The sequence below is a fragment of the Ochotona curzoniae genome, unplaced genomic scaffold (genome assembly GCF_017591425.1).
Source record: "Ochotona curzoniae isolate NIBS_2020 unplaced genomic scaffold, NIBS_Ocur_1.0 scaffold_3835, whole genome shotgun sequence".
Lineage (NCBI taxonomy): Eukaryota > Metazoa > Chordata > Mammalia > Lagomorpha > Ochotonidae > Ochotona > Ochotona curzoniae.
The window spans coordinates 31,835,345-31,855,530 of NW_024467114.1; the positions used below are offsets into that span (position 1 = coordinate 31,835,345).

A 20,186-nucleotide genomic window follows, 5' to 3' on the forward strand; every position below is an offset into this window, starting at 1 on the left:
CCTTTTCCATCTCGGGGCTGAGCTTTCTAAAAACACAGAGAAAAAGCAGAGTTCTCAAACTTTAAATCGAGTGGCATCCGGTTAGTGTCTGTAGTTTCTCTAATGGCCATAGTGTATTTTATTTACAGGAAAGGCACATGTGCTAAAATGATCATAGATTTCCCAGTTCAAGGGACATCTGGACATCTAGGGAAAGGAGGATGCAAAACACACCCATCTGCCTTTTTAGTGACTTTGAGATAAATGATGAAACCATGGAACCTTGAACAAGTCAATACTATCTGAACCACGACTGTGTCTTGTCTCAAAGAAAACGACAGTGAGGTACAGGACTCCCTCCTCATCAGAAAAGCTCTGCTGGGGGAGCTGGTTCCCAATTTAGATGACAAGAGCACAAACACAGAATATCACCTGTACGGTGCGCAAATCAGCCATTTTCTTCTACAGAGTAAAAAAAAAAAAAATCGCTGGCTTTTGCAGTCAGCTAACATTCCTCTCCACACAGGTCAATCAGAATCTACTCCGACTCCCTGCACATCTGGTGTGGACCTTTTTAGTGCAAATATGAAAACCATTCTGCCTTTGCAAAAAGGTTTCTATGCTTCTAATCAAGTAAGATAGAGCAGGTGTTGACCGAAGTGCCGAAGACGCCTTTGGGGGACGCTCACATCTCAGACATGAGCGCTTGGGCAAAAGTTCTGGCTTGACTCTGATTCTCATGTCCTGCTCATGGTCGTCCTAGGAGCCAGCAGGTGGCTTACTGTCACCTACATGCAGCACCCGGATTGAGTACTGGGTTCCTGGCACTGGCCTGGTGGAGCTCTGGCTGTTCAGGAATAAACCAGCAGATGAAAGATCACCTTCTCTCTATTGATTCACTCTCCCCTTTCTAACTAATAAAAACAAATAAATCATATTTATAAAATCAAAAGTACAATCTGAAAGCGTAGGTGACTGAAAACATCTGGAGGCAAACCGTGTAGTTCCACAGTTACTGAAGAAGAATAGAAATAACATTTGTTTTTTCACCCCTAGGTTGTCACACACCACACACACACACACTCACACACACACACACACACACACACACACACACAGCGTGTAGTTTGACCTTATTGGCTCGCAAGAATGTCAGAAAGACTCTAATATCTTAGAAAATCATAGTGACCTTGAATCACGCATGATATGAAACAGCAGTCTATGGTTGATACAAACTATAAGTTAAATTGCATCCTTTGGGTTATTGTGTTGTGTAAAATTACACAGGGGAGCACAGGACTTAAGCAGTCCTTAAGTTTTCTCTTACAAGTTTTTCCTTGAAATTAAAAATGTTCCATTTTTTTCAATAAATATGACAAAACAAACATGTTGAAGTACTTTTGGTCTGCAAAATAATGGTAACAGTAAGAGTTATACAGATATGTTCAATGTAAAGAAGGAAAGGCTTTTTCCCCCTTAAATACTACAGGCAATAATATCTGTTACTGTTACAGTAGAAATGAAAGATAAATTTAAAAAAATACTTGATACATACTTATTTTATAAGCAAAGTGATATTTTAGGAATATATATATGTTATATATATAATAGTCATGTAATACCATGTATTAAGCAAAAAATCAGTGAGTTGATAATATTAATGAATACATACAGTTTTGCAAATACTCACTGAATTACAATTAATTTTCCCCCAGATTTGCAATGACCTGGAATTTGATCTCAAGAGCAGTTGAACCTCAAGTGTGCAAAGTGGTCAGAAAAAAATATGCTGAAATTTGGCTATGTGACACCGTAGTACAAGCATGGCCACTGGCCATTTGACTCAAGATCTGTGGCCTTGGGGCTCCGTGTCTTCGTAGGATGTCTCACTCTTTTGGGGACTCACTTTCACTACTTATAAAATGTAAACAATATCTAACGTTTACCATTGAGAGGCTTTAAACAGTGGAAAACTTTACTTACAAAAACCACCAAACAGTTCTGCATCTCTCCCCTCCCAACCCAAACCAAGTCATCCAATAGGTAATTTCAAAAGATAATTATTTTCAGTTTTACTCCTTATGAAAGGTTTCAGTATTCATTAGTTAGGTCTGCAGACCAAGCATTCTCTTCCTGGTTACTTTTCCTCACTTTTGAGTTGTGTGAATGACCTGAAGAAGGCAATGCCATGTGGAGTCTATTCCTGGGGCAACATTCTAGCAGATCATGTGAATGAACCTGTAAACTTCATGGCTGTCTGCTTTCTTAGGGAGCAACCGAGAACTTGCTGAAGCCATGACATTAAAAAAAACAGATGGTGATAATTTGCATGCATGCATCCTTGCCCCTTTACTCCTGGTCTTTTGTGTTTTTGCTTTTTTACCTCATTTCCTAGAAGGGCGTTGACACAGGCTTCCGATGCATCACAGATTGCTGTGAGGTCGTGTCCTCCTTCCAGAGCCAACACTACGCGTCCATCAGCCAGTGTCATCAGCTGTTTGGTCAGATGGCCAAAGCCTATCATAACACAAGCAAAAGATTTCAATTTATTAACTCAAGGGTATTGTGAGAATGCAATAGTGACTGAGCATTTCTTCTACACAAGAGGTTTCTCTGAACTGTGACATGCTATAACTCATTTAATGCTCATGGTAATTTTAATGAGTGAGTCCTGTTACTATCTTGTACTTGACAAATGAGAGTCAAAACTCAAGAGCCCACAGCTTAGAAATATCATGACTTCACTAGACTGCTTTGAAGCCTGCCTCTGTTCTTCTCTCAAAGAGTCACAGTATCTTGTTTGCTCAGGAAAGAAATCCTTGGAACATAGTTGGCATAACTAAATGCAAGCCTATAAAATTGTCCAACAAGAAGAGTTCCAAATTCAGCAGAGTTGATTCCATTTTGGATCAATGAAATATTATTATCTTAATCCTTGGAACACATTCGGATATTCACCCAGGAGCAACAATGGCCCAGATGTCCGATTCTAATCCGCCATTCAAAATGAGTCATGAACAGGATGAATCAAGTTCCCCATATCTTTAAGCACAGTAAAATGTTGATTTGAACCACTTAGCTATTGTTTGAGTGGAAACAAAAGCAATCACTTTATAATTATCCTATGGTCTTAAGTAATTGAGAAAGTACTTCCTAAAACGAATTTTAACATTATGCTAAAAACTGCTTTCAAGAAGTTCTTATCTTTCACTTCCTAAGTGCCTTGTAATGATGCCAATAAGAATCTTTTACCCAGACAACCTAGGAATGAGGCTGACAACACTAAACTCTGTCTTATTTATCAGACGACCATAAAAAGAAGTATGAGCATTCAGAAAATATGTGATCAATATTTGGAACTTCAATGCTTAGAGATGTTCTTTGTCTAAGTCAGAATTAATAGCACACAGCAATTAGTTTCACTTTATTTTTTTAAAAAAAATACTCATAAGCAGGTACCCATCTCTGCTTATTACACTTAAATATTTTGGACAGCATTTTCTGTAAGTTAAGCCAGGACTACAGTGACAATTTTTAAAGACATAAAATTAAATCAAGTTCAGTACACTATAAATTTAATACTGAAAAGTCCTAGAAATAGAGAATTCAATAATCTAAAGTTACTACTGAGCAAATCAAATCACATGGATTACAAAAAGAAGAGAGAAAGAGAAAGCCCCAAATCTGATTTAAATTCACTCCTTCCTCTGGGAATGAAAAGAACGGTCTCATAAAATACCAAATTTAGATGGGATAGTAAAAAGTGGAAGGAAAGAGCAGAATGAAGCTTATCTTTGATCTCCGTCCAAATTCCTTTTTCTTTTACCTACAGGGTTTATTTCCATTCACATGTTTCCCATGTGATCTCTGGAGTCAGAGACTGGGACGCTGAATTCAATCTCAGTGTAGTCATCGCATGCACGAAACATTCACGGGACACACACACACAAAAAAAATGAAATTATACAGGGCATATGTCCTCTTTCCATTCCAAATAAGGGATTTCGGAACAATTATTAGTTTTATTACACCAAGTTCTGTTGTGCCCATTGCCATTGTACATATCAGAAACATCTGTAAAGTCAGCTCCCAATGTCAGTGCTCCAATTTTCAGGATGATGGCTCAAGTTCTGAGGGCCCTGCCATCCACTCAGGAGACCCTAATGAAATTGCTTGCTCCAGATTTCAGTCTAGCCCACCCTGGGGTGTTGTAGCCATTTGGGGAGTAAACCAATGGATGGAAGATCGATCTCTTTCTCTCTTTCTAAAACTCTGCCTTTCAATTAAACAAGTAAATCTTCAAAAATACTTTTGTTCATAAAGATATAGTGCCTTTAGTTTTTTTTTTTTCTTCTGGATATTTCTAGAAGTAGACATGAATAAAATCCAGTCATTACCAGGTTTTCTCCCACTGAGAAAGAATCCTACCCGCAGACTGGTTGTTTTAAAAAAGAGTCTGCTCAGCATTAAGTCGTAAGCATGAGAAGGAAGCTACTTTATCACATCATTTCTCTCCATAACTAAACACAGCTGAACTGGTGTCTACCAACACCAAGATACTGTTGAGGGAAGGGCCTGGCAACATATTTTTAGCTTGCAATCTGCTGGTTTCATTAATTTATTAGAAACAAATTCAATTTTGGTGCTTCTGAAAGGGAGTACAAAATAAGCTGTGAGTATGGGAGCAATTTCAGGTTATGAATTTTAAGTTGATTTCCTGATGCTCCGTGGGGTTTGCTTCTGCCTAAAAAGTTATGATTATGTCAGCATTTTTACTATTTCAGAAACATTACCTGAGACCCAAATGCTGTGCTAAAACTCTAAGGTTAAATTTTAGTTATGCGTTGAGCAACTACCTCTTCAGATACTAAACTCATCCTTTTCCATGGAGTTTGAGATGCTTCTGGTTCATAGTTCTGAGTTCCCAGAGAACTAAATGAACTAGCAGAGTCAAAGAGAAAACATGCCCTAATCAACTTCATTTTAATTTTCCTTAAAAAGCATTAGAAATCAAAATTTGCACATTTGTCCCAGAAAGTTGGAAAATGTATGCTAGAGAAAACTGAATAAAAGTAAATACAACATACAAGGGTTATTTTTAATCTTTGTAGAAAATTGGAACCGGAAGATATGCTTATTTTGGTACATGCATAGATTTTTCTTCACAGTATATGTTTTCCATGGACCCTTTTGAAAGCACTTGAATAACATGTATATTAATTCTTCTATAAGCACATAATCATATAATTATTTATAATGATTAATTCAAAATTTATCAATTGGAAACAGCCAATTCCTCCTTTTGTGTAGGGCATACATGTTTCTTACCAGTGAAAAATATCCATGTAAATTTTTACCTTACATTTAAAAATGGCAACTTGATGGGAACATTTTTCACTTCCACTATCATTATAAACACATTAATGTATGAAGCAACACTCTGTTTTTAGAACTCTAAATGCTCTCAGGTTTTCAGTTTTATATGTAAGGTGGCAAACAATATCTCTGTGCGTGTGATCAAAATGATGCAAGTATTTACCTGAGTCTTGTGTTATTATATGTTATTTAAGAGTGAGAAGTTCTTTTCGGTGTTCAATTCTCTTTCTTAGTAAGCAAAGTACGACTAGAACATCAATAGAAAGCATGTAAAAAAGAAAGAGGGACGAAGGACAGTCGGCGCTTTCTACACTTCCCTCATAAACCACATGAGTTTAGCTGGATCTTTGAAGTGTAGGTCTACAGACTGACAAGGTGTTTCTCGTGACATTGTCACAGTATTGACAGTTGCCGTGGAAACCAGACACAAGGCACTCCGCTGCAGTTGGAGAAGGAAGCTTTCTCCACCCTACAACACAGTGACCTGCAACAGACTGGATCAGACTCCAGCGCCAGGTGCCAGCTGTCAGGGGAAGGTGGCTGGGTCTTGATGCATCGTGACTGTCATGAATTTCCCGGCTTTACTGACGTCACACTTCCTTTCCCTGCAGGCCTTCCCCTATTGTTCTTGCATCTTGTAAAGGAAGCCTTAAAAAATAAAAAAAATAATATTGTAAAATCACCATCTTCTGCTGCTGTTTGCTGAAGAGCAGTAGCAGTGACATCTCACGAAGTATCTAATATCATAAGATGATGTGTACTGCTTTTCTAATCCTTTCTTCTCTGATTGGAAAGTCTCAGTATCAATGCCCTTACTTATTGACAGGTTAGTTTCACTTAGGCCTCAATGGTTCATGAAGACTCCATTGATCCAATAGAGTCGAGATCAAAGGAGTCATGCCTCTTTGTCCTTTTTAACGTTAACTTTAATTGTGCACATCCACAATCACTACATCCAGAAGGGATTACTGAAGAATGCAGGTACAGTGAGGTCTAATGACAAAAACCTTAGTCTTCCCTCCCGAAACCCCTTGTCGTTAAGTCACCATGTTATTACTGCTTAGAATAAAGGCAGTCAAAATCAAGCAGGGGGAGCCGTTGAGGTGGCAGCATGTGGCGCTCTCCGGATCCTGAGCCTCTCCAGCCGGGACTTCAAAGCTGAACCTGATTGTTGCAGATGGGCGAAATGCTTTCCACAAAAATACCTCTGTAAGACTCAGAGAGCTGTAATTCATATGGTAGGCACTTGTGATTCGTTCCTGATGATGGTGGGATCATTGCACTCACAAAACCATTGTCGCTACCATAAAATCCTTTCATCTGTAGCCAAAAGGTTTATTTCATGCAAATGAAAATTTTTCATTAAAGTATCACCTTAATAATGGGCAAAGATCTAGATTTTCTGGTCATGTTTAGAATGTAAATTTATGAACATATTCTGAAGATCCATTCCATGTTAAGTTCTTTACTTATTTGATGTCCCAGGACGCTTTCCAAATTCATTGAAACCGGAAATCAATTTTGGAAGAAATATGGAGATTATTATAATTAAATCTTTCAGCTGGCGTGCTCCAAGCAGGCCCCATCAATACTGCATATGTTTTAAAGACGGTACTTTCAACTGCAATAAAAAGCCCTTTTCCAGTCAGTAACACTTCAGGAAGTGGCTTTATATTCTCAGCACCTTTGGAAAGCAAATAAATATTCTAAACAAAATCTGAGACAATGGACACGCTCGGTGCCTTTAATCCAGTAAAAGAGAGCTTATCCTTAGGAATTCCAGAGAATAAAAATGGCAAGAAAAGCTGATTGCTATCATGACCATCCATCAGCCTACCCATCTGTAATGCAACCGCTAATCATTACTTACTACACAGGTACTACGTAAATATGTTACTTCAGATAGATACGTGGTAAGCTCATTCTATTTGAACCTTGGTTCTCAAACCTATAAATATGAACAATATTTACTCTGCCTCACACATTTAAAGCTAATATCTCATTTATTGGACATGGCCTAACACAGAGCAGGTGCTGGGCATTTGTATTTTTAATAAAGTCTTCACTCCTGGAACCTTACATCTAGAACTGAGTTTCAAGAATGACTTTATAAATCAATTAAGGATTTTAAAGGATGAGGAAGCTTGGATCAAGAGAGTTGAGTTACAGAGGCAAATACACAACGAGACTAAAGCAAGAAGCAAAATTATTCTGAGTACATTTCCCACAGTTTACCACTGCCAACCCAGATACCAACACTGGCTATATTTTCAGATAGGATCTCCAATTCAAAAAGAATTACTTTACAAAAGAGTTCCTAGACACCGAATGATTTTTCCAAATCATTGCTTTAATGCGCTACGTGTAAACAAGCCATCAGCCTATGAATTAAATTTCCCTTAAAATACACAAGTATAAAACCAATGAGGAAAAAGAAAAATCCCTAGAAAATGCTTTAGACTCCCAGGGCTATCCCTTCCCACCCCTCCACAAAAATCATTTTATGCCAAACCCCAACTGCAGCTTGGTTTGTGAATCATTGGTTTTGACTGCTGTTTTCAATAATGCGTCGGACACATGGGATCTATTCTCTCATGGATGATCCTGCATAATTGGGCACGGATGATGGAATGAGCAGGTCGGGCTCAGACTAAGCAATGAGGGTCTCCTTGCAGTGGTTTCTCCTGCTCAGATCCATCCAGCATTTACTGAGCACATACTCCAATGGTAGCTACATGCAAGAATAATTTACTCATGACTCTGACTTCCAGGGAGCTAAAATGAAAGGGGCATGTACTTGGGTAAGTGTGATTTAACAAAGAGAAAGTTGTTTTATGTGAAGTGGTATAAGCTTAGCAGGTGGAGGACTTCCATCTGATTAGAGGAGACCCTGAAGAGAATCAAAGACATACGTTTAAATACTTGCAGGGTTATCCATTTGCAGACTGTGGCCTTGGCTTTCCAATTCTGACACAGGAAGAATACTGCTAGTTAGTTCACATGCAATAGGATATCTCCACTGCATTCATCCCAGCCCATCGGCCCTATTCTTCATTTCAAAGCACAAGTGAGTAAGTATCATTGTTTTCATTTACTTAGCTTTTCTATTAGTAAACCACTCTAGGATTGTTTGATTATGTCGGCATAAGATCACAGAATTTGGATTTCGAAAATGAACAAAGTATAGAATAAAAAAGATTGGTGAATAGGAAGCTATGTTTATAGACAGCTTAGTTCTACTTTTTAAACTTCATTTTCACAAGGAAAAATTGCAAGACTTATTACTTTCAAATATAGGACTGGGTACAGTAAATGCTTACACATGTTCATTGAAATAATTAGCAAATTTCAAGTTAGCTTATTTAAGTCAAGTTCACTTGATTCCATTTCAATTATATATTGTGGGAAGCAGTACTCTCAGAAGGACTCCCAGTGACCCAGGGTGTATTGCAACGGTCCACCTTGTGTGTTTTTTTGTTATTAATTTTATTTGTTTGAAAGGCAGAATGACAGAGAGTGTTCCCACCTGCTGGTCCCTCCCCAAATAGTCAAAACAGTCAGGAGTGGAGCAGGCTAAAGCTAGGAGCTGGAAGTTCAACCTGTGTTTTCCAGGTGGGTGGCAGGTACTGAAGGACCTCAGCTACCACCTGTTACATCCGGGGTGCACCACAGCAGGAAAAGGGGACCAGAAGTGGAGCCAGAATATGGAGTGGGATGTGAGTGTCTTAGCTATAGAATGAACCAACTGTCCCCTCATCACCTCTATTTTGAGCTGTGGCCAAAATATTTGGATATGATTTTCAATGAGTAAATCACAAGGGCAATTGGGGCAGTGATGAGTTTGGAGAGGGGGAACTCCAATCACGCAAGTGCTTTACAGGTAAAGCTCCTGGCTTTGGATCAGCTAAGATCCGGGATTTGCGGCCATTTGAAGAGTGAATGGTTTGTCCTTCTCTCTGTAAATCTGCCTTTCCAATATAAATAAATAAATCTTTAAAAATAAATAGATAAAGATAAAGCTTATTCCAGCCAGTTAGAAAAGAAGAAGCAATAGAAATTTCAAGCTTTAGCTTGTGGCTTCTGATGCTACCATCTTGGTTTGAAAACAAAAAAAGACTTATCTGAGAACCTCATTTTGACAAGCACAAGATCTGAATTTCCGTCAACAACCTGAATGGGCTGGAAGAGAATGTGTCCCCAGAGCCATCAGACAAAACATTCAGCCTGAAGTTGAGAGTGCAAATAGACTTGTGATCCAGAGAACCACCAGGTAATAAATTAATGAAGTTGTAAGCTTCTAAATCTAACAAGGTACCTCAAAATCTTATTGGCAAATATACATTATATTCTAATCCCGATTAGATACAAGCGTTTCAAAACTACCTTGTATTATGGGCCTAAGAAACATTAGTAGCTTTGTTTCATTTCATGCAACAAATTAAGATCATGAGGGATCACGACGTTGTGGTTAAGCTACCACTTAGGATCCTTACAGCCCATATCAAAATACCTGAATTTAAGACAGCTCCAGTCATGACTCCAGCACCCTGAGGATGTACAGCCTGGGAGGCAGCAGGTGTCCAGTCATGACTCCAGCACCCTAAGGATGTACAGCCCAGGAGGCAGCAGGTGTCTAGTCATGACTCCAGCACCTTGAGGATGTACACCCTGGGGGGCAGCAGGTGAGGGCTCAGGCAGTTGGGACCCTGCCACCTTGCACCCATGTGAAAGACTCGGATGATTTTCCAGCTCTCAGCTTCAGCCTTGCAGACACTTGGACAGTGAACCAACAGAATGAGGAAATCTCTCTCTCTCCCCAAATAAATAAATAAATAAATAAATATTATTAAATGCAAGACAGGCACATTGGCAAAGCCAGAGCGTCTGTTAGATCTAGGGAAGAAATCAAGATTATGATGAGTTTCTAGTTGTGATAAAAGACTAGGAATATAGTCAGTGCTTTTAGTTTCTCCATGACCCAGGAGGGAAAATTTGTGGGTCATGAGATTCAAAGGCTCATGTAGACAGAACGACTTTCTTTAAGTGTAAGACTCACGGAGCTGTGAGCTCTGCCAGAGTTCCAGGGCTCTGTTAAAAGGACAGCACTTGCCACAGCAGTGTGGACACTCCAAGACCTTTTAAACCTGTATATTTTGTAAGAAAAAAGCTGGCAAGAAGCTCCATTGTTTCTCATACCTTTTGGGATTAAACTTCTGTTGAGAGAGAGAGAGTACTACCATCTACTGATTCACTCCCAGGATGTTTGCCATGGCTTGGGCTGGTCCAGGAAAGCCAAGAGTCAGAAAATAACTCAAATCTCTCATGGAAATGCTGAAATCCATTAAGTCATCATCCAACTAGGGTTTGTATAGCAGGAAAGTGATTATGGAAACCAGAGCCTGGAATCAAACTAAGGCCGACTGAAATAGGAATATGTGCATCTTAACTCAAACCTCAACTACTGTCCCAACTGCTTATGCCTTACTCTTCCTCTAAATTCAGTGGAAGCAGCATTCATGATGTCCTACACAATGCAGGTGTTTTCTGATGTACCCCAATCACCCCCACTCTGTACTCTACAGTTCTTCATATGTCCATTCACTCTAGTAGGCTGTAGCATGCTACAGAATAGGGACTTCATCTTACCTGACTTTTTATGCCAAGTAACACACAGGGCTAGTATTCTCAACATACATGAATTGAATTACTGATGTATAAGCTGTTGAGAAGGGGGGTGTAGATCATGTGGACCTGGCTGGCTATGTGAAAAGAGTTTAGTTTTATACATGGAGCTTACTATACAGTAAGTTCTGTTCTAAGCATTGTACAACTTACTTAACTCTCAAATGGTAGGAACAAGGTTTCACTACAATTCTCTCCCTAAAGATGAAACAACAATCGCAAAGAAGTAAAGTACATTGCCCGAAGTAAATCAGCAAAGATGGCATTTTAAATCTCTCCTTCTGAAGCCAATGTTCTTAACCACAATGCTCACCTTTTAAAATTCAGGGCCCATAGTTGTAAAAGAGCAATTTGAGGAGAAAATCATACTTACAAGGGTATGCTGTTATACTGTTCATTTTTCTTTCTTTCTTTTTTTTTTTTTTAAGAAACAAAAGGGTCAGTGGCCAACTGAAAGATAAAATTCTTTTCAAAGACTCAATGTCAGGCTGGAGCAGGAGAGGAATGTCTGGGAAAAAGGATCAACTCCAGATAAATACAGAGAAAAGTTACGTCCTATTAGTCACAGATTCCTCCCTTTGCAGCCGTGCAGAAATTATGGGGAGTTCTGCTGGTTTCTGTGTAAGAAAGAGAAACATCTTCAAATGGGCCCAAAAAACATTACAGCAGCAAGTTCATACATCTAAAAAACATTTATTGAGAGAGTCCTAAGGTGACCAAAGAATAATATTGCCCAATGAAGATGTAGTTGAGAGCAAAGCAAAGGTGTCTTCTACCTTCATGCCATTTCTAGAGAAAGGCCAATGAGTGTTATTATAACCAGGCACCATGTAAAGTGTTTGGCATGCATTATCACCTTAGCCACCTTATCACAATCTTAGCCAACTACCCAACTGGGAAAAGGCGTATTAAGGAAATGAACTTGCCCAAGCAATAAAGTCAGTTAATGGCACAGCTACGGGCAGGTTGATTTCAAATGAAACCTCCACAGCAGTTTTACTGACATGGTGTTAGTGTGAACATCTCTGTGTCAATTTCATCTGAATTATAATACTCCATTGTTAATGACTAAAACCCAGTCTTCTTACTATAGCACTAACTTATATGAACAAAAAATGATTTTTACAGAGATAACTCACTTTGATTCTTCCAATATTTTCCAATGTGACAAGAAAGCACACTGCTCCCTTTTCTCTCACAAAAAGCCACTCAATTCCCTTCCAACCTAATCCTTGGATCTAAGCTTGGATTTCAACATCAGCAGGGATTTAATTCAGGGCAACGCTGTCCAAATTCGGCACAGATGATAATGATCAAGGCAACAGATAGAACTGATCACTGCCTAAAAAGCTTACCAGTAGTGTGTTCCTTTCATTTTCATAGTTACCTAACAGCCATTCCTAATTTCTAATAAGCTGATGAGAACAGACACTACACTTAATCTTAGCCAAAAGGGAGAGAAGCAATGCCTATTTATTTTTTTTAAAAAATTTATATTTTCTGCTAGTACAGTATCTGATGCATTCTGGGTAAGTATCAGCCAAATTATAAAGGTTTGTTGAGTGGTAGAAAAACAAATTATTCCCGTGTAAGAAAAATGGGGACATATGCCTCATTGCCAACAACATTCCTTGGAATTGCTTACACAAGTGACCTAGGTTTTTGATTTCAAGACTCAAATACCTGATTTTAAAAGATAAGTATCTACCCTCTGGGTAAAACTGATGAATTCTTATTTTTCCTGCCATAAAAAGAGGTTCAGGAACCCTCCAAATTGTAGGTTTCAAACAACCATTTAATTTAGATTAAATTAGACAGCAATTGTATGTTAAATAAATACAAAATGGCTCTAAATGTATTTGGTAACGATTAAGAATTCTGTAATACATAGGCTTCCATTACCAATTTGTTATTTCTGATTTTTAAAATAAATCACTCTTTAATGGAAATCCTTAAAGAACATTTGCGAAGGAAATCACCACATTTAGCAAACCTCATGAGAATCTATATGCAAAGCAGAGTAGTTGTGAAAATAAAAAGGCAATCCAATCTCTAATATCTTGGCAGAAAACCAACAGGGCAACAGGGTCAGGATCCAACACAATGTCCACCCAATCTATCAATATAGATGAGGTAGAGGTTACTCTTCACATTATAATTATTGATGTGGTTTTGTTCTGTTTAAGATTATTTGTACCTGCCATTAAAACTAATGTGAATACACATTAAGGCAGACTCAAGTAGAGATCCCTAATATATTCATTAGAAATCTCATCCTATAGGAAATAAGATTAAATATGTCAGAGTACATTGCACCATGATTTTTATCTGGCAGGTATCTTTTATTTGGCTTATTTATTTTTTTTCCCATAAATTGGAGTTATTTGTTATGAAAAGGGAGTCAGTCTTTCCTTTTTGTGAATAAGACCATAGTGCCAACCAATCCTTCCTTTACATAAAATACCAGCCCAACTTCCTACCGGTGGGAACAGGGAATTTCATGGAGGGTAAGGACATTTGAGGGCAGATACTTCAATAACTTGGAAGATATGGAAGATGATAAGACTGGGATTGAACATAGAGAAGCCAGCAGGGTGTAGAGTCAGAGTGAGTAGCTCAAAGAAGAACGTGATTATCAGGACTGTTAGGGCTGGCTGGGTATGTTCTAGACCAAATGGGGAGGCACACTCTGCTGGCCCATCTAGAGTCGTTAGAACTAAGAGGTCATGCACATCTTTCAACAAGGCTCTGTGATGAGATTAGGCAACTGATTCTCAGAGTAAAGATGTGCTCGCAGATGCCCTAGGCGGTGAGTCAAACTGGAATTCACGAGGGACCCGCAGCTGTCCAGTCCGTGGCTTCCTCTTTGGAGTGTCAGTTCAGATTTTTCTAAAACTGGCTATAATCTCGAATTTTGGATATCGATGGATAGACCTGAGAAATGAAAAAGCTTGACAATCTGACTAAGATATGACCATCCACATTTTTATCGCCCCAACAGCTTCACAAAACATTTTAGCGGAGTACTCAGAATCATCTAATTAATCATAGATGACACAAGAAATTCAAAGTGACTGTGCAAGGAGTATGGCTTTTATCATAACCGCTGTGTCTCAGAAGAGTTGTGTAACTCATCATCATCGTTTTCATCCTCAGACAAATTCATTAGAGAGAAATGACTTCTCATAAAAGACACCCAGATGTTCTCCTCCAGCTGCTTAAATTCTTCTAAAGCATTCGTCAGTTCTCAATGCTTAAAACATGTTAGCAAAGACGATCCAGTCTGCCTTCACAATGCATCCACGGTCACAGCAAGGTAGCACTACTGATTCCAATTTTGCAGAACATCATCCAGCAGTTACAGGTGTCTTATTATCCAAATTCTAGTCCAGTTTTGTGTTCTACTGGATAATTGAGTCAACCAATTCCCGTCTCTAGGATTTTGTTTCACTGAGGGCCAAATACAGTTGTTGGACTACAGCAGTGAAACTAACCCCTGGCTAATCTGATGCTCACTGGTATTTCTCATAGCACAGATTTCTGAGCCTCATCCCAGCCCATTTTCAATTTAAGTGACTGAGTGAATCTAGCCTCTACCTTTGAAATAAATGGATGTCTCTCCCACTGAGGTTTGAGTCTATCGAGGTCCATCTAACTGCATCGATGACTCAGAACCAACTAATTACAAAATCTCAAAATAATCCTCCAAACTTGCCACTCGGGTTGATAGCAGGTGAAAATTTTAGTGTGCCAAGGAATAAAAACCAAGAAATTAAGATTCTCTTTTGTTTCCTAACGAGTTAAATAGACATAGAAATAAAAATAATAGGATGTACTCCCTGGTATGTGGAGGTGGTATTACAACATGAACCTCCCTGTCTTTCTCTTCCTGCCGAGGCCCACGAGTTCGTGATTCCAGAAGGGCTCGGACACAGTGCACTTACACCAATTGCTGTCTTTCCAAGGTAGCCTTAGATTGTAGGATTTCATCTCAGCATTTGAATGGTAGGGTTTGTTAAACTCAGAGGAAACTGGCTGAAGCATCTTAATAATTATGGATCTGTGTTCCTTCTGGAATAATAAAAGGCTTTTGCTCCTATTTGGAAGAATTCTCGAATGAAACCACATCCTGCTTCTCAGAACGTAAAGACTTAAAGGGAACTGTTGGCTTCCATTAAGACCAGCCCTGGTTATCAATGTTGGGTTAGTCTTTTGATGAGTTTTAAATAAGATGTTAACATGATGTCCATCGATAAATAAATAGATTAGTGTATCAGAAAGGTTCCCTGGAAAACAATAATTTGTAAAATGTCATGTAAATTGTCCTCTGCTTTTTACATTACTAAAAATCATGAGTTCTCCTCTAAGCATATTGTGGTTTCTTCACAGTAGGCCTTTTTTTCAATCAGGACTGCTCTTGGAAGAAGGGTTTCTGTGCTCCATTCATTTCATTGCTATATGCTACTTAAAAGGGTAAGGCTTCATTTGAACGGAGACAAGGAATACTACAACAGATATTTTAAGACCTAGCATACTTCTTAATTCTCTTGACTCTCAACGTTTTTGTCTCTCTTGTTTTATAACTAATTTTCTCCACTGGGCTTAGGTTATCACATTCTTAGGTTTCCTCCTCTCTCCTTCCCTTCCGTGCCTGGATGCTGGCTCCTCTACATGCACCACAGCGAGCAACATGGCTACCCACAGGGTTCTGTCCTCAGCCCTTCACTCTCCTGATTCAAGGACTGCCCACCTGCAGATATTTTCAGCAACCCTTACTTCTTTTTCTAACTCTAATCTTCAATCAGAGATTGCCAACGGTGGTTTTTCTGGGCACATCCACTAATGCTAATTAAATCTGTCCAATATACAGACATTACCAGCCTTTCCTCACTCCATCCTTCTGATGTTCGGATTTTGAACCACTTAGAGCATCTAGGTTCTGGAACCTTAGCATGTACCAGTGAAAATGACGAACAAGCAGAAAAGGACCCAAATCATTTGTCATGGTAGCCAAGGCTGGTACTATCCAGTTGATATTTCTGAATAGTTTTTTTCTGCTGGCACATGCTATAGATTTTGGAGTTTGTATCATGCTCTCTCTCACTCTTGCTAGTGTCATCTCAGATATGCTTTTTCATATCCCCAAGTCCTTATCTTTTCTTCTGTAAATTGGGAATATCAACACCTAAGGTTGAATACATGGAGAAATATACCTATTTACTGGGGACCATGGAAGAGCTCAGAGAGGGCCAGCAAATGGTTTGCCAAACGAGAGGCATCTGTTTGCATCATTCTTTGTATCCGGCGTCCCTTCTTCTCCCATCCATGCATAGCATCACACAACAACTGGTTCTGCTGTGACCACTACACTCAGAGAAAACTCTCTGATTGCTACACAGGTGGCTTAACAAATTCGGGTAATCAGAGACCATCTTTTCTCACAAATACAACTTTCCTTGTTTTTCAGTTTAATTGAGATACACTTAAAAGGTAGCCCAACCTCCCCACTTTTTGGTGCATGAGTCAGGAAACCAATCCAGTCACATTTACTGAAAAATGCCACAGCCAGTTTTCCTCCCAACACACCCGATGGACACAGAGATGATACAGTATACGTACTTGGACCTGAGTTTTACCCATGCCTGATTGTGTCTGTGGTGCTGGTGTGGGAGCGTGGAGATCAGGGTTTGCATTCCCTTGGCTCTTTCTGAAGGACTGGGTCAAGATTTCACATTTAAGGAAGCATCGCAGCTCACACAGCTCGCTAGTTCCATCCAACACATACCATCAGAGAACTCCAGGAGAAAACAAAAAACTAACCCATATGTATCCTGACCATCTGGGCATGGTCTACTCAGAATGTAAGCTCATATGAACAAAGCATGGACTCTAGCCCAGCCAGCCTCAGGACAGTCTCTCTCTGGGTCCAGGAACAAGCCTTTGGGGGTGCTCTGCGGGCCAGATGTGCAGCCTGTGAGAGGTGGCATCGTAAGAGAGAAGAGAGTGAACTCAAGCCCAGTAAACGTAGCATATTCCCAGAGCGGTTTGCTTTTCTCCACTCTGCTTTCATAAAGACAAGAAGTCCTTTTCTCCCGGTTGCTACTTGTCCACATGTTTTGCTTCTTTCTTCATCTCCACTAACAGAGAAGGGCAGAGGGGTAAGATAGAAAGGAATGGCCCCGAGAGGCAGGGAGAAAGTTGCCTGGACCCCAAAGCATTTGCGTGTCTGTCACTCTGGGCCTGGAGGTCAGTTCACCTCATCCGCTGCAGCAGAGGAGTCAGCAACACTTCCCAACCCCTGGTATTGTGCTGTGGTCCCGCAGAGATGCCATATCTTCTCTTCCTTGTTTATCAGACCAAGAAATCAGGGCAGATGGCATCCAAGTCCCTCAGCCTGCAGACATTCTCTCCAGTCCAGCACCCATCTTCACCCACACCCCTCCCCTTCTCCCACCCTCTACCCCAACAGAACTCATGGGTCACCGTCTAATTATTCTCTTGGACGCACCAACAAATGGCTGCCAAATTTCTGGCCAGTGACTGACGTTTCATATTCACGCTCGTGCACTTTCAAACACAAACCATCCCCACGTCTGTCTTTGTTCTTCCAAGGTGTCTTTCTCCATCCCCCAAAGAAAATGCAAGCACAGTCTAACGCAGGTGTTTGGGTCCAGCCTAGCAACGAGGGTTCTTTGTCTTCCTTTCTTTCTCCTCCACTCCTGACCGAGCCCCACTTCTTTTCCCTGCTTCCTCTGGGGGAGGCTGAAATCTGTTTTAATGTACAGGAAATGTCCCAGAAGCGGGCATTCTGAAGACTTGGCATCTACTCTCGGGGTCTGAAATGCGCTCAGAAGTCTCTGGGAGACCTCCACTTTGCAGGTCTAAACCCATAATTGGCAAATGAAAAAGTATCTCAGGAGACAGGAGTTTTAACGTAACAAAGACAAACCAAAACAAAACAAACAAAAAAATAATAATCTGCTAAATACAAAAGTGATTTTGTTGCTGTTGTTGCTATTGGGGAAGAAAGGGGGGGTGAGGTTAAACAGCACATTTATTTCGTTTTAATTTCTGGGCTGTCAGACATCAGCGCTGAAGCCCTGATTTGGAACACATGCGGGGCCCTTTGAAGTTTTTTTTTTTCCTTTTTCTTTCTTTCTTTCTTTCTTTTTTTTTTTTAATAATGGCAGACAGATATAAAGAAATTAAACTACAGCATAATCATAGAACAGAAGTTCTGGACCCCTGATTTACAAATTGTCATTCTTTCATTTCTTTTTTAGGCTTCATTTTCAATGCTTCATTGTAGCACACAACTTTTTGTAATGTTTCCCCCTTTCAGCCCAATCTTCAGCTATTCATTTCTTCTCCAAAGGAAGGCATTCTACTTTTATTTTATTCAACTAAGAAATAGTTTAGTGTGGTTTTCTGAAGACAAGAAAGGAATGGGGAAATCCAACACAATATACTAAATGGCATCTTTTTTGATAAAAGCCCTAGTTATATAGGGTTGAGCTCTTAAACTACCCAAGTCTCTTGGCAAGAAGACAAAAAAAAAAAAAAGACACCTTAAATTTTCAGGCAGTCCAAAAAAAAAAATCTACTTGGCTTCCATGCTCGCTTTACAAAAGATCTTTACAAAAGATTTGAAGAATTCTTAATAAAACTGATTTTCAAATTTGTCCTGACAGTTGCCATATTTGAAAATGCATACACCCTTCCTCAAACACACCAACACGTACATAAACAAATGGGTTTAATGTTGTCAGTCAACAGATACGAGGATTTCTTTGAAGCAGGCACACGGGAACTTTGTAACCCAACAACCTTTTTTTAAAAGCTCTTAGCCCAAACCATCTTGCACAATCTACAAATTCCTATCATCTCTACTTGGTCTTATCACAGCGAGTAGTCCAATAGTAAAAATTTTTTGAAGGGACTGGTACAATTTATTCTGTTTCCATCTTCAGAAGTAAAATTTCTTTTCCATAGTTTCTTCTCTGCTATATCACTAATGATCAGAAACATTTTAATCATACTTTTCATCCTAGATCTTTTTTTTTTTAAGATTTATTTTTATTATTTTTTCATTGGAAAGGCGGATATACAGAGAGGAGAGACAGAGAGGAAGATCTTCCCTCCGATGATTCACTCCCCAAGTGAGCACAACGGGCCGATACTCTGCCCATCCGAAGCCAGGAGCCTCTTCCGGGTCTCCCACGCGGGTGCAGGTTCCCAAAGCTTTGGGCCGTCCTCGACTGCTTTCCCAGGCCACAGGCAGGGAGCTGGAAGGAAAGTGGGGCTGCTGGGATTAGAACCGGCGCCCATATGGGATCCCGGGCGTGCAAGGCGAGGACCTTCAACCACTTGCGCCACCGTGCTGGGCCCCATCCTAGATCTTGACCTTCCATTTGCCCATAGTGACTCCTTATTATGTCAAGAAATAGGAAGTAAGTGCCTCAGTCAGTGGGTGCTGTGGAGAGCTCACGCTGACTCATGGCAGCTGATGACAACAAAGAAGGGCGTTGTCAGGTTGGTATACCATTAGTAAATGCTAGACTACATACATTCACAACTTAAAATTATGCAGAAAAACAAAGGCATCAGATACGTCAAGCTTAAGACTTCCTATTTATTTTACCTAATCTGCTGCTGATATGGGATAGGTAGGCAGACAACTAAACGGGTCTGCTGAACCAGGAACTGGCCTACAACTAGCCCTGCGTGGAGCCAGAGGTCATAGGTTACCAACCTCCATACCCCCTACTGGGCAACCGAAAGTATCTACCTTCCCATGATGGAACTGTTACACCCAGGACCCACATCACAGAGGAGAAAAAAAGAGTGGGAGTCAAAGAGCATCCTCCCTCTGTCCTGGACCTCACGTGTAGCTATGGCGTTGACTCCGTCCTTGCTGCTGGGATGGCATGCTTCCACTCTCCCCTATTCTGACTCCGAGACCTCCCCATTCACAGCTATGGCTTCTGATTTCCCTTCTTTGAGTTTATGGGCAATTCTTTGACCTATTCTCGGGGCACGTTTCTCTGTGTGGGGTAACTCATGCTCACACATGAAGGGATTTATCTCCTCATTGTCACTTTTAATTTCTTATTTTCACATAATACCAGTCTCCACCTGGTATTCTTATC

The 20,186-nt window shown here is 39.9% G+C and overlaps 1 protein-coding gene across 4 annotated transcripts in view; it reads right to left on the bottom strand.

Moving 5' to 3' along the window:
- The window catches only part of HDAC9 (histone deacetylase 9), a 579,622-nt gene that overhangs the window by 30,461 nt on the left and 528,975 nt on the right, over positions 1-20,186 (bottom strand). For all 4 annotated transcript variants that reach the window (XM_040964718.1, XM_040964720.1, XM_040964721.1 and 1 more), the window contains one exon: positions 2,363-2,496. In XM_040964718.1, the coding sequence (XP_040820652.1) occupies positions 2,363-2,496 (134 nt within the window). The remainder of the gene's footprint in view (positions 1-2,362; positions 2,497-20,186) is intronic.